The sequence below is a fragment of the Plectropomus leopardus genome, chromosome 10 (assembly GCF_008729295.1).
Source record: "Plectropomus leopardus isolate mb chromosome 10, YSFRI_Pleo_2.0, whole genome shotgun sequence".
NCBI classification, from domain to species: Eukaryota; Metazoa; Chordata; class Actinopteri; order Perciformes; family Serranidae; genus Plectropomus; species Plectropomus leopardus.
In genome coordinates this window covers 22,712,616-22,727,500 of record NC_056472.1, presented here as the reverse complement: position 1 = coordinate 22,727,500, position 14,885 = coordinate 22,712,616, and the positions used below count along the sequence as shown (strand labels likewise).

The 14,885-nt window shown below is 40.1% G+C and overlaps 1 protein-coding gene across 2 annotated transcripts; it reads right to left on the bottom strand.

Annotated features, from left to right (window-relative positions):
* Positions 1 to 280: 280 nt before the first annotated feature.
* On the bottom strand, positions 281 to 12,605 carry tfdp1a (transcription factor Dp-1, a). 2 transcript variants are annotated; one of them, XM_042495288.1, is made up of 12 exons: positions 12,478 to 12,605; positions 10,325 to 10,410; positions 9,627 to 9,693; positions 8,000 to 8,121; positions 7,069 to 7,190; positions 6,774 to 6,939; positions 6,480 to 6,626; positions 6,326 to 6,394; positions 4,497 to 4,648; positions 2,929 to 3,095; positions 1,590 to 1,668; positions 281 to 1,478 (listed from the first exon to the last, which is right to left on the bottom strand). In XM_042495288.1, the coding sequence occupies exons 2-12, from the start codon at positions 10,334 to 10,336 to the stop codon at positions 1,340 to 1,342; spliced, it is 1,242 nt and encodes a 413-aa protein (XP_042351222.1). In that variant the 5' UTR covers positions 10,337 to 10,410; positions 12,478 to 12,605; the 3' UTR covers positions 281 to 1,339. The 2 variants fall into 2 exon arrangements, with proteins under 2 accessions (XP_042351222.1, XP_042351223.1); XM_042495289.1 differs by lacking the exon at positions 12,478 to 12,605 and adding an exon at positions 11,226 to 11,300.
* Positions 12,606 to 14,885: the final 2,280 nt, after the last annotated feature.

Below are 14,885 nucleotides of genomic sequence, written 5' to 3'. Positions count from 1 at the left end.
CTTTCCTCTGACAAAACCTCTCTGACCCCACCTTCCTCCAGCACACTCCAGTTTTTTTTTTTTTTTTTTTTAAGAGCCATGAGTCTCACATCAGTTGAGGTTCCTTAAATCTGAAACTGAAAGCCTACGTACTTTGACATGCAAACATGAATTAATAATAATCTTACATTCTGTGATGTATGATTTCTACTTACCTACCGACAAATTATCCATCACTGCACCCTGACAAATAAACAACCTTCTTGTTTCTGCATAAAACCCACAAATTATAGATGCAAAATTATTAAAACAATCTATATTTTAATTTGCAAACTTATATTAGATTACAGAAAAGGTTTTTGGAAGAGTCAGTACATGTGTTGCTAAGTTTTAAAAGGGAGATCTTTGAAGGGAGTACAATAAAGACCTATGCAACCACACATTTTGTTACATCAATAATTTTTGAAGGTCTATCTTTACCACTGGCCTCTAAAGGATACTATAAGCTACAATCGTTGTAGGATTCATATACGTAATTCAGAAACAAAGCTTATTTACCTATCAGGAGCCTGGGTTATAAAAAGTCTTTACCTTGCTGGTGCCATTATTTTGTAAACACTACCAAGGCGTCGACAGGGCGGTGACGGAGAATAATTCAACTCCAGAATACAAAAAATAAACAAAAACAAAAAAACTAGCAAACAAGATCTGGAAAGCAGCTGCCTACAGAACAGAAGGAAGCCAGCCCAACACAATGGAGGATAAGAAACTATTTCAAATTATTGCCCAGAACACAAAACAAAAAGTATCAACACTTCTGATGGAGCCCCATCCTCGGATGCAACTGTATCAGGCCATCAGAAACCCTGGTGATGCACCAACACAGCATGTTAAAGCAGACACTTTGGCCATCTCGGAACATTTTGATCATCATCATGTCTGCCATATGTAATTGCAAAATAATAGGAATAACTATTCAAACAGGTACATTATACATTCTCCAACAGCAGTAGGTTTTACAGAGTTTTTTTTTTTTTTAGTGGGATGGCTTTTTGAGAAGTGGATTAAACATACAAAGACTTGAGCGTGGTGGCCAGGCCACAGACTACAGTTCCCTTGGACGACACCTCCCCCAGAGCTGTGGTGCAGGTGCACGTGATTCAGGAGCAGAAAAAGGTGGGTGCAACATACACCCCTGTTCTTTCAATATTCATCTACACCCCTGAGAAAGCCAGACAGAAATACAGGCATGGGGAAACAGGGGAAAAGGTTGAAGAAGCACACACAAAAGGGGACTAAATTCCCACGGTGAAGGTGGTTTGAAGGACTGTGCTTGTTGGAGTGGCAAGGCGTAGAGAGGTTAGTCCTCGTCGTCGTTCTCGTCGTACTCGTCCTCGTCGTCGTCGTCCCCCATATAAGACACTGGGGTCTCCACACGAGACCCGCTGTAGTGAGAGTCATTGGAGCTGGAGGCCATGGTGCCATCGGTGCAGCCGTCACTACAAGAAGAGTTAAATTAGTCATTTCTTGTAATTCAATGGTGGAAGAGGTGATAGAGCAGCAGAACAACATCTGCTTTATGTCATTAACCAACAGGTAAGACCGCTCACCTGCTTGCAGGGTAACGGGCTCCGTTTGCTGAGGATCCTCCAGTGATGTAGACGTTACTGATGGGACCCTTTGCCATCTCTGGGGGGAAAAAGGAATTACATCAACATGAAGACATGATTGCTGCAGCCTGGAGCGCCCAATCTGCGCTCTCCTCATTGAGTACGCAGCTCATATGTTGAGCTGCAAAAAACCTTTAGCATTCTTCAACGTTAGAACCAGAAGCACCTTTAGCATAGTCAGATTCAGGGTTCAGCGGCTCAAAATGAAGCTGCTTACTCATGAGAGCTACATTAAGGTAGACCGAAATATTCTGCAGCCATGTTTTGGCACTGCACGTTACGAGCAGTAATCACGAATAAGCTGCGTCGCTAGCTAGCTCCCGCCTGACCCGTTTGGTGTACAGTGCATATTGACCGAGGGTAATGTTAGCTAACCAGTGGGGAGCAGAAGGTGGGCAGTAGCACTACATTTTTGCACAGTAACACACATGGCCAGCTGTCTGTGAGCAAAGACAACAGAAAATAAACTAAAAAACAACACATTTACGTCACAAAACTTACAGTTTCGCCATCTCTACGTGGTTAGTATTTGAAATGCAACAGTAAAGCTCACTCAGTCAATAGAGCAATAAGACAGGGCTCTGCTGATTCGCGTCATTTTGCGTTTTTTTCCTCAAAAATGGACCAGTTAGTTACGGGTTAATGGGTTTTGGACAAACAAAAGCAAAATTGACCAAAACTGGCATTCCTAGTTTGTATCTGTAACAGTGGAGGAAGATATTCATCTACTGCAGGTAAAGACTGAACTTCCAGAACCACCCCACTGCAACTTTTTTGCAAATCACTGCAGAAGTATGCAGGCCAATGTTGCTCACATTTTAACTAAAGTTGACATTTTATAACATCCCTCCCCATTTTCACATTGCCGTGTTGCTTCGTTTTCCATAATGTCTTGCAAAGCAGTTTGCTCATGGCCTCCAAAATCTTCACAGGGGACAAATTTTAAGTTGACCTAAGTGGATCTTTAGATACAAATTAAAAATCAAACAATTATAAAAACACTGTAAAAGTGCTACAGTCAAAGATGATAAAATCAACACAGGTAGCACTTTGCTTATAGGTTGATAAACTCTTACAAATAATCAATTTCTAATTCATTGCGTGCCAACTTAATATCAGCACATCAAACCTCGTGTATGAGTTCAGGATAACTTTATTTCTATCAGAGGAAATGACCGGACTGAGTTAGAGTCAGGATTTGCTTTGGGGTTAAACAATATCATTTCAATGCAGTCACTCCTCATGTCATATTAACTCCAAATAAGCATGTGGTACTGACCTATAACGTAGGGCTCCAGGGCTTTGGGCACCAGGCTACGTGCAACCTTCAGATCCTCTGGAGAACACTTTCCCACCTCCAAACCGCAGGCCATGCCCATACGCTTCAGCACCTCGATGTCGTCATGGATCTCAAACATGCTGTCGAAATTGAACAAATACTCGAACCTGCAGAAGAAAGAAAGAACGAGAGGCATAAGAAAGCATAATTTATAAACTGTTTTAAAGAAAAAAATATGTGCTCTTAATCTAACTTTATAGTGCTTTGAGTCAAATGTGGAATTTGGAAACATTTGCACCATGTTTTAAGGAGTAGTACGTGCATGCCGAGACACATCAAAAAAGACATCAAGGAACTAGTGGCGATAAAAGCCAACTGTTGCATCGTCACACATGGCTTGTGTCTCAGCCAAAAAGACCAGAAACACTTAAATTCTAACGCCTTTGTGAGAGCGAGTAACTCCTGCCTACTGTCCTGTTTATACAGACATGGTTTCAGCACCGTTACCTCAGATGCCGGCTTAAAGGCGACACAACTCTGCCCCCCTATTTCACAATCATAACTATATATATATATATATATATATATATATATATATATATATATATATATATATATATATATATATTATATATTTATATATATATATATATATATATATATATATCAGCGCAGTATTCTCTCTTTGAACAGGTAGAGTGAAAAGGGCTTGTAATAGTTTAGATATGCCCCCCCAAATGCATTTTTTAACACAATCTTTTTTCATTATGGTGGGGTAGAAGTGATTAAGTTCAGACTGCAAGAATTCATAAGCCCCAACTGCTGCTGAGCGACATCTGAGGCATTGCCCTGCAGTGCCATGAGCAGCATACAATCCTTGTTAATGGTACACACAGGGTTGGAAGTGCTGAGAGCAGGACAGGACTATTTTGATCTTACATTGGCCTTAATTATTTTAGACACCAGAGGGGAGGTCTCACATTCAGAGTCAGCAGCTAAACAGCAACATACTGACATGTTGAGTCAAGAAACTGTTTATCACACCCGTCCTGACACCCAACCTTAATAACCTGGCACTCAAGAATTCAGAATAACCCTTTAGTTTAGCTGTCAAAGGCTGGAAAACCTGTTAAGCTGCAAATTCTACATTTTACTAACCCAAACAGACGCTAAATGCAGCTATGACACTGTTTACACCTGGTATTAAACGTGTGTCTTGGGTGATTTGATCACAAGTAGACTCCTCTAAGTCCGTCTGTAGAAAGCTAGACATCCTTCCCGTCTGCAAAGACCAAATGGTTTTTTTTTCAACCAGCACATTATTTTTTAATGCAAGATGTGAACTTAAACTGGGGAGTTAGATAAGTGTCGGAGGTGAGGGCCATGTGCAGGCAATCCCGGTCAAATATAGCACATTAAAATTAAAACCTGACTAAAAGGGTTGTTGATATTTATCCCAACAAAAATACAATGTTATTTTGCTATTGATAAAAAATAACAGTACTTAGTGTGAAGTAACAAGTTTTCACACAAAGGTGCTGAAACTGAAGGCTAGCAACATCACATACTTGTCATTGGAGATGCTGCAGTCGATGACAGTTTTCTTGCTGGTGTTGACAATAATGAAGGGGAGGTGGATGATGGAGTTGGGAGGTGGGGGTCTGTTCGCCTGCTGCTCTGTCTGTCTGTTCCTCTGGACTAGGTTCCTAAAAGCTATTTGCTGTAAGACAAGATGAAACAAAGATAGAGACTTTGAAGCAGGTACAGAGATAAACAGCACATTCAATATTTCAAGAACAAAACATTTCTGCTTCAAACGTCAGCAATGTTTTCATTCAAATTTTATGCTCCTGCATTTTTAGAGCAGTCCAGCTGTAAATGTCTCCAGCAAAGCAACTGGTTTGTAGTTCAGAAGAGAATTTCTCCCGATGGTTGAACAATCACCATGTCACTAATGGACGTGAAGAAATTTGTCAACCCCAGAATAACAGCAATATAAACACTGATGCAAGACAACATCTCGGTGAACGTTTCCAGTCGGTGTCGGCCTCTGCCAGGTTTGTGTCTTGTTACTGGTTCTTTTGTGATATTCATGGACAGGATCTCAAGGAGCAGCCGGGGGGGGGGGGGGGCAGTGTCCAGTTTGTGGACTTCAGAATTGTATCTCTGCTCTTTGCAGATGTTGTGGTTCAGTTAGCTTCACCAGACGGTGACCTCCAGCACAGACTGAGGTGGTTTGTCACCGAGCGTGAAGCGATCAGTCTGAGGCCATGGATCGGGGCAAGAGGCTGAATGAGTTTCTTTCGTAAAGTATAGACGAGGTGACGAGCTCAGACATCCGGAGGGAGCTCAGAGTAGAGCCGCTGCTCCTTCTTATCGAAAAGGGACAGTTGAGTTGGTTTGGGCATCTGATCGTGTTGCTTCCTGGGCGCCCTTCGTTAGAGGTTTTCTGGGTGAGAGCCCAGGGTAGACCAAAAAACAGGCTATAGCAATTATATATCTCATTTGGCCTGGGAACGCCTCGGGATCCCCAAAGAGGAGTTGGGGAGTGTTGGGGAGAGGGACATCTTGAGTACTTTGCTCAGTCCGCTGCTTTCACGACCCCGTTCCAGATAAGCAGATGAACATTGATGGATGAATGGATCTCAGCTATGAATTACATCTTTACAAAGATAATTATGTAAAGTTCTGACTGACATGGTCAGAGAGGTACTTAAATACTTTTCTCACAGTGTCTATTAAAACTAAACATTATCTTTGGTACAATTTATCAGCCTGGGAGCCACACAAACCTGCCAGCTCAATGTTTTATTTGCTCTGGCAGATGCGACAGATTCCCAGCTGACCAATCACAAACATTTATCAAATATGGGGCGTATTTCAGGCAACTTGTGGAACCCTTGTGCTTTACACCAAAATATGTGATAACCTCATTTTTGGCTCGCACGTCCTCAACCCGCCCTGAAGTACTATTTTCACATTCTGTTGGCAAAAATGACAACACTCATTCACAGACACATTAATGCTACACCATCACAGCTCCGCACGCTGTAGTCTGCTGCATCACCTTTTGCTGTAGCTCTATCTAATTGTGTCCAGAGGCGCTTTGATCTGCATCCACTGATAGCACCCCATAGAAATCTAAAATGAACTGAGAGGTTTCAGAATAACTGACATTCGTGAATTACTCCAGTGATGACAGGCTAAGAATTTATGGCAGAGCTGTTGGATTGCAGGGGCACATAATGAAGTGGAAATTGAGCATACATTCATACACTCAACAGGGGCCATAAGGAGAGCGCCATGTATGAACGATCACCTCAGAAGAACTGACATCATCGACACAGAGGCTACAGGAGAAGACTCTCCTGATAAAGTAGAAACTGCTCTTTCCCACCTGCAGTATGAGCTCCTGGAGCTGTGATTGTTTCTGCTTAATCCTCTCCAGCCGCCTTTGTCTCTCCACCTGCAGTTGATAAAGGAAGAATGATTAATGGGTGAAAAGGGCAGACACAAGCTATTGTACGACGGTCTTCACTGTGTGTTCCTACCTCTAGGTTTTGGCACTCTTGCGCTGAGTTGGTGGGAAGGCCAATCCATTTGATTTCTTTCTTCTCTTTAGAGATTATGTTCATGGCCATGAGCACATTAAGTGCATCGTACACACGCCGCCGAATGTTCTTCTGGTCATACACGTGCTAAAATGGAAAAACAAGATTCAAAATATTGACAAACGCCTGTTACTTGCTGAAAGATAAAATCCACTAGCACTACATTACATGCTCTTTTACAAATATATATTTCTGCATCATTCTGAGAGGAAGTCAAGGGGCTGAAGCGCTCACTGCGTCATTGGGTGACATGTGGTTGTCTGCAGAGCTGAATTCTGCGACCAGTTCATCCGCCACTTCATTGTAGGTGGTCACTCCTTTCTTCTGAACCTTCTCACATACTTTCATGGAGAAATGCCTCAAGCCCTTCCCATTCTTTTCCCCTTTCTTACCACGTTTTCTGCGGACAGAACAGATCGCCCGCGTAACTCAGTTTTCATATCAAACACAATGATTAGTAACAGGCAAATGTTTAAAACACAGATGCTCACAGCCGTTTTATAGACTTAAAGACCTTTGGAGGACTTACCCTGATGACCACGGCGAAGCATCCGATGGTTGACTCTGAGTGAGAAACTGGGAACTGGGTGTATGTGGACTGTTTACCAAAATGGTATTGGATACCGTGGGCCTCTGGGGTGTTCCTATCACCTACAAAGGGGCAAAGCAAAAGCAAGGAAATAAAATATGAAAGCACTGTGGTTATTAACTTGCTGGTGTTCAGGAACCAGGAAAGTCCTTTTGACCCTCTCTGGAACCACTGACGTGCAGCTGAAAGTCGTGTACAACTATCTGTTTTGTTTTATCGACATTAGGAGACAGGTTGTAATCCTTGATGACTCCAATCAGATCGTTAGTTTTAGGCTACGGTCCCTTTTTGTTGATACAATGATGGACTGAGCTTATAATAATAAGAATGCTGCATTTCATAACTCTTAATACAAACTAGAATTATTGTTTAGCCCTTTGAATTAGCTCAGCTGTTTGTTGAATAACGACAGGCTCAACAGAAGCAGTAAAGTTGAAAGACAATTTGTGACTGAATAAAGTTACTTTAAATTTGCATTATCTATTTTATTCCCACATTTATTCCTTCACTAAGGTGATAACTAAGCTGATTTCCGTTATGTATACATTCCATGTATATAATGGGATGATGGGTGTAATCCTGCTGACTGTAGAGTTGATAAGCTTAGGATCAACTGCCTCCACCTACCCTCCGCCCGGTCACCTCACAATGATAATGGAGGGGCTTACACAACAGTAAGACACAGCACAGAAACCCAGCGAGCAAATCTATACACAAATGCATCTGTGGGTCTCTGACAATTCAGAGCGCTGAACTTTTTTTTTTTTTAATTCATCGAGAAATTTTAAACCATCATATAAATGTGTTAAAGAAAGCACAAAGGTGTGACATTACACCACACAGGGTGGTAGCTGTGCAGAGAATCACTCACCATGTGTGGCACATGTTGCATGTGTGCGGCAACGTTCACATTGGATGGCCCAAGTGTTTTGGGTAGTAGCTGTTTGGCCACGGGGGCAGCTGTAGGCTGGACAGTTACCAAAGATAGGACACCTAATGGAAGACAAGCAGAGACCAGTAATGAGTAAAGCTCTTGACTAATACTCCATTGCCCCCTATCGTTCAGCTACAAGCACATAGGCCTAAATGTGAAAATCAGCCTTCCCTTTGTGGTTTGGACAACTAATTAAACTTTATGTAATGTCCACAACTATTGTCGGACGCAGCCCGATCTCACAGGTGGCATCTTTTTCAGACTCAGTTAAGACGATGCTGAAGTAAATGGTTAAAATAATATTAGGTAGGGGAGGTAACAAAGTAAACTCAGGGTTCCCACAAATGCTTACCAGTGAACTTTTCCATAATATTTGACTACATTTCCATGCCTTTACTGAAGTGGTTAAAATTGGGTAAAGCCTATATAGCGATACAGCCATACATTATGAGACACGCACTTCACAAGCATTTGAGAGTAAGCAAACTGCTAGGGCTTGCCAACTTTCCTTGCTCATTAGACATTCACACGCTAACTAGCTGCAAATGCCAAGAGACCAGACCAGCACATATGGGGACCTCCTCAACTTGAAGGCTGCACCGGTTCTTGAGGGATATAAAAACAACAACAAAGATCCTATAGATGTCAATGCATGTCCCATGTTTGGGTTCTTGTTTTGTGACCTTTCCTGAACCTTAGCATCCATGAAACCTTAATAAATGAATGCTGATGGCTGTCATGTCTCTTTATTTCTCCCCAATCCAACTGAATTCATCACCCAACACAGTGGCCAAATATTGCTTATACATCTATACTTGAATAAATGTCCCGATCATGATACCTGGTGATTTAATCAAATACATTGAACTGAATAACCAGGTGTCATTAGGCATGTTTTGTCTCAACCTGTTCATAGCCTACTGTCAGAGACGACAGACTGATGATGATATGCTGTGTGACTGTATTGCAGCAGCCTCCTGATCAAACTAATTCAGCTGCCCATCAGTAGTGACTGTTATCACCATCATTTAGCTTTTTACCAAATGCACAGTGAATCTTAACGAATCTTATGTGCCTCAGATCTCTGTGTGAGCATTGGATAACCAGCTGCACAGCAACCTTTCAGCATTTTCCTGTTTCTCTCATTATGTGACAGTTTCTTTCCCTCAAACGGGTGCACAGGCTTGGAAATGACGGTCTGGTCTATGTGTATCATTTGACGTTTCAACAGCCACGCCAGAGCCCTAGATTTTAAAGTCACAAGTAACACATTTTGCATAACATAACATTAGACAGGTTTTGGGATTTTTATGAACATATTTTAAACAATATCCAAAATAATATATTGATGACTTTAGCAAAATATAAACTCAAAATGATTTACAGGCCTGGAGTGACTGTGGGAAGCCTATACTTTCAGACCATTAAACGAACTGAAAGCATTACATGAACATTTATATAAGTAGTTAAAGGGAAAAAAGTGGCAGAATCAGGACAGGGTGACGTGAATGTTAAATAAATACTGTGCAATTGCTGTTTAAAAAACAGCTACAAAAATATATACCTTTGCTAGGGCTCAGATTCTGATCGATGAAAACCTTCAGCTCGCCATTTGTTTCTATCAGACCAGCCTGCAAAAGACAAGAACGTTATACATTCAGAGATCACAACATTTAAGATGCTTCACAAGCCCAGTTAAACTGGGTGCTTTAAATGTCATCTATTACATCTTTCCCAATTTATTGTCTATGGAGCAGCTCCAGACTTTCGTACCCTGTGACATCACATATTTGTGTTTTCAGTATTTTTAGTTTAATCTTTAAGATTTGGCCTTGGATTTTACCTTCAGTTACATCAAGGTTCTTACAGCTTAAGGCAAGTGGGATCTAAGACTTTTCACAGCTTTTTAGTACCACTTGGACTTAAATTAAAAACCAATTTTACAGAAGGGAAAATTAAAGGGAGAAAAACATGTCCAGACATTAACTACTTAAGGTTAGGGGAAAAATTTTCAAATATTTATTGTAACATAAAAAATGACTCTTTGGTGATGTAAGGCGAGAGGCATTCAGCATTTTTGTCTACGCATTTCCAAGACTTGATATAAGATATTTCAATGCCAATTAATGCCCAATTTTTACATTGATGGATTCAATGCCCCGTAAGACTTTAAAAGGATTCACAAGACCCCTGCACAGTGCCTGTAAGTTAGCTAACAAGCTAAACAGCTTCCCAGTGAAAACTATGTTAATAGTTACTTACATCTTTAGCCATGATCCCAAAGGACCGGAGGGGTTGAGCTTCAGGCTAAAAAGAAAATGTTCTTCTCTTTATCACTTTTCAGACCCCTGAGGACAGAGAGGGGGCAAACTATTAAATGACAAGTTTCTATTATCGCTCATTCATCACATTTTCTTCCATAATATTTCCTGGTCTTAAACATATTTTACTCTATTTTTGATGTGGAATTGAACTAAACTTATTTATAAGGCCCGTGTGAACTGCTTGCTGCCAGCACACTGTCCATGGCTACATCACTAACGTTAGCTTGAGTTACCGTGTTTCCTTCTTGCAAGACACAAATGCCGGAAAACGTGTGTATTTCGAACCGATCTCGACTGTGTGAACCTTTGAGGGCTATTTCTGAATACACGGCGTATGCAGAAAAACACATTAATGCACCTCCTGATCCTCACAACTTTTCCTACGCTAAGTGTGCACAAGGCCTACTTCAGGTACCGAGCACGTCCGGAGGAGAGGCATCGTCGAACTTCTGCTAACGTTACAGGTCACGCAAAACATGCTAACTTTCTCACACCGGCGCAAAACTATTAACGTGACTGAAGCGATAGCATCATGTGGACACAGATATTACCCCTGCGTGCTGTATTAACATCACTCGTATCATACGACGATAGCAATGGACCTTTTGTTGAGTGCAGCTAGCTAACTGTCCCTGCTAACAGTTAGCGCTGGGTTCAGCTTGCTGGCGTTAGCTAGCTAGTTAGCTTATGCACGTTTTGAAAGGATTCACACAAAAATCCCCGATTATTTGGTTCCGTGCTGCAGATTACAGACAAAGTTAAGCATGGGTTAACATTTAAGAAATGTGTGCACATTTAGCACGGTGAATGAAGTTAATGTAGAGATTCTGTGCACTTACGAGTGCACTCTCCTGTTTCTTCGACGGCTGTTGTTGTTGGCATTTGAGAATGGAGGAAGAGGAGGTCTAAATCCCTACCAAACAGGAAACAAACTAAGCAATGTCGAAGTACTTTTCGCTAATTATATTGTTAATTTTAAGGTCAAAATATGATACAAGTGTTGAATATTTAACCCTTGACTTTATTTTTTCCTCAACTTTCTGTCTTTAGCCGCTGCACAGTGAGTAATGGGAGGATTTGCCTGTTTGGTCGATATTGAAACTGCACTGAAAATGATCATTTTTAACTGAAGAAAGAAGATACACTGAAAAACTACATAGATAAAGTGCATATAAAACAGATGCAATATGTTTAATTCAGACTGCATATACAATAATACATTTAAAACCCACACACAACGTATTTAACCACAACTTCTGACACAGCAGTTACTTTTTGGTGGCTATATTATTGATGTTTAATTGTGGTCTAATGACAGTTATATGTCACTTGTTGTGGGCTATTTCAGCAACCTAGCAACTAACATAATAAAAGTGAGCTTGTCCCGAAGTTACATTAAAAAAAAAACTTAATTTACTTTATTACAGATGCATTTAAGTAAATCTTACTAGCATGATTATTTTATTTCGAATAAAATATCGACCATAAATTACGATAAATAACTTAAGCTAAATTGACGCTACGTGTGTGATTTGTTCAACCATTAAAAATACATTAAAGACGTTTCAGGACAACAACGTCCATATAAACCATCAAATAAAAAACGTACCGTTTAATAGCAAACGAGCTTAATTCAACTAAATCGATCACAATCACCGTGAACCGTTATGTTAAACTGACCAAAGCCCTGTTGATGACTCCGTTACCGTCTGCTACATACGGTAAAGCAGCAACTTGTCGGAGTATACATTGACGGATAAAGTACACCAACTACTAGTATTTTGCTAGTTAGCAGTGAGTATTTTAGCAACGAGCTAACTCGCGATTACGGTTGAAAAGCCAGGACCACCGACGCTTTGTTAGCCAACGGGCGATTTGCTAGCTAGCAGCTAGCGGGGAAGCTAATCCACAGCTGTCATCGACAACACTGCCAGAATTAGCTGCGATTTCACTATGTTAGCTTCGTGTCTGACGGTAGCGTGTCTTTAATGCATTTAAAAACACAATATGAGCTAAAACATATATTTCGCGTCCGGAGGTTTGTTTTGCGGTGGGTGGGTAGCGAGCCACAAGTCGATAAATACGGCTTACCGGTGCACTTCACAAGTTAGCAAATTGTTTGTTAGCCTTTTCTGTCCACTCTGTGCTAGCCTTGCTACAGCGGCGCGTCTCACAATCTGATCTTGGCGGTGTCTCTCTTCTGCGGGGTCTGATTGGACCGCATCGGTGAGACGAAAGCAGAGCAGTCAGAGAGGTTCATGCCCACAACCTGCGCCTCCTGGGATTGGTGGATACCAGCCAGCTGCAGATCCACGTTTACCGCCATCTGCTGTGCAGGAGTATGTGAAGAAGCAGGTTGACATGAAACTTTATAAATTTTGATTGGAAAAATAAACTCCATTATTGAAAATGACTGTATTGTGTAGCAAATATTGTCAAATTCATTTGATTTTGGTACATTTAATACATTTTTGAAAATTAATTGGATCAAAAAATATATGCAAGGAATTAGAATCAGAGATACTTTGTTGATCCCCGGGGAAGAAATTGTGGAAAAGATAAGATGGAAATTGTATATTATGGGAAGGTAAATTATGGTATATTATACCAAAAGCTATACCTGAACTTATACCAGAAGAAGGTTATTTTTTAAGATAAGATAAGATAAGATAAGATAAGATAAGATAAGATAATCCTTTATTAGTCCCCAATGGGGAAATTCACATTGTTATAGTAGCAAGGGTGTGTTCAAGATAAGTAAGCAAACAAAAGAGCAATATAAGTAAAAAAGGAGAGTGTAGTATTAAAAAGCAACAAGGTGAAACAGTGAAAAAAAATAAAATAAAAAAAAGATGGTGCAAACTCAACTGTTAAAAAAATATTTGCATCAATTGCAAATATGGAGGATAATTGTACTTGTGAAGATTGCACTTTTGGTGTAGGTCTTGGTGTGTATGTGTGTGTGTGTGTGCGTGCTGGTTGTACAGTCTGTCAGCAGCAGGAAGGAAGGATGGATTATTGTTAATTGAACTACAATTACACGGCAGTCGTTGCCATTGAAAAACTTGTGTCACAGTCTCCTTCCAACAATGTGATTTAAGTATTTATTTAAAAATAATAATATTATAAAATCCCATAACAAAATGAGAAGTAACAACACGTTCTCATTCCAAGTCGGCACATTTTGCAGCTTTACAGTGGACTACTGTGCTTAAATGTTACGTTTTAGATATCCCTCTGCATCTGTTATTTACATTACGGCATGCCGCAGTGTGATGTCAACAAATGCATAAAGCGGTGCAAGTTCAAATAAAGGATTAAATATAACATAATATTATATGGAGTAAGTGATATAAATCAGTAGTTGAATGAATACACAAAATGTAACAGGAAAGGACTGGTAAAATGTATGCTTAGCAGGACTGTATATAAATATATACATATAGAGGTGCAAACAGTTTAGATTTAGGAAAGGTTAAGTGACATGAAACATAAAGAGACAGTGACCAGAGTTAGGAGTTCAAAGCTCAGAGTTCAACAGTCTTATTGGTCAAAAAAAAAAGGACCAATAAATCTACCTTGTACCTTGTGTTATGGCCTGAGGGATGAAGCATTCTACAATTACATATCAGCTACACATGCTGGGTTTTGGGGCATTTTACACTACACATATTTAAAATAACAAAACAGAAGAAATAAATATATATATATATCTTTAAAGAAAACAAAATAGATGGATTTAGCATTTCTACACCGAAGTTCCTACCAATGTTGGGAAGCCTTCAAACAGCTGTAAACCACCTTGTTGTAAGACAAGATTTATAGATAACACAATTAATCATTTAAATTAAGAGATAAATAAATATGGAAAATAAAATTGGTTAAGTAGTTGGGGTTTTTTTTTAAATATACTAAAGCGCACATAATAATCTGCAATTAAGGTTAAATGTCTTCCTCAAGGACACTTTGAGAAGTGGACATGAGGAGCCTGGGATCAAAAGTCATGCTACGTTTAAATGGAATTTGTGAGCTCGTGTTTACGACACAGGAAGTCGTGTGCATGAAGTCGTAGCTCAGAAAATTTCCATTCACCAGGTTGTGAATACCACATCAAATAGGCATTCATATGGTCTCTTCATGTAAATGTGAAAGCAGCATCAAACCCTGCAATTAATGGACAGCCTGTTCTGCCTACTTTGCAGAAAAAAAGGAAATTTAACAAACTTTTATTCATGCATAGTCAAACATTTATAAGAGTTGGTAACAAGCGCTGGGGGAGTGACCTCAGTGTTTTTAAAATCATGGGTACACCGTGGCAGGGTGCAAAATGTGTAATTTTTTCCATTTGACTGCACATAGCAGTTTGCTGCAGACAACATCAGATGGAAGCTGGGAAGCAAAATTCAGTAACAAGGGGTTTGTTGAAATGCAATCTGCAAGGATAAAGATTAAAGGACAGAAGAAGACAACTTCTGTATTTAAAATAACATACTGTATGC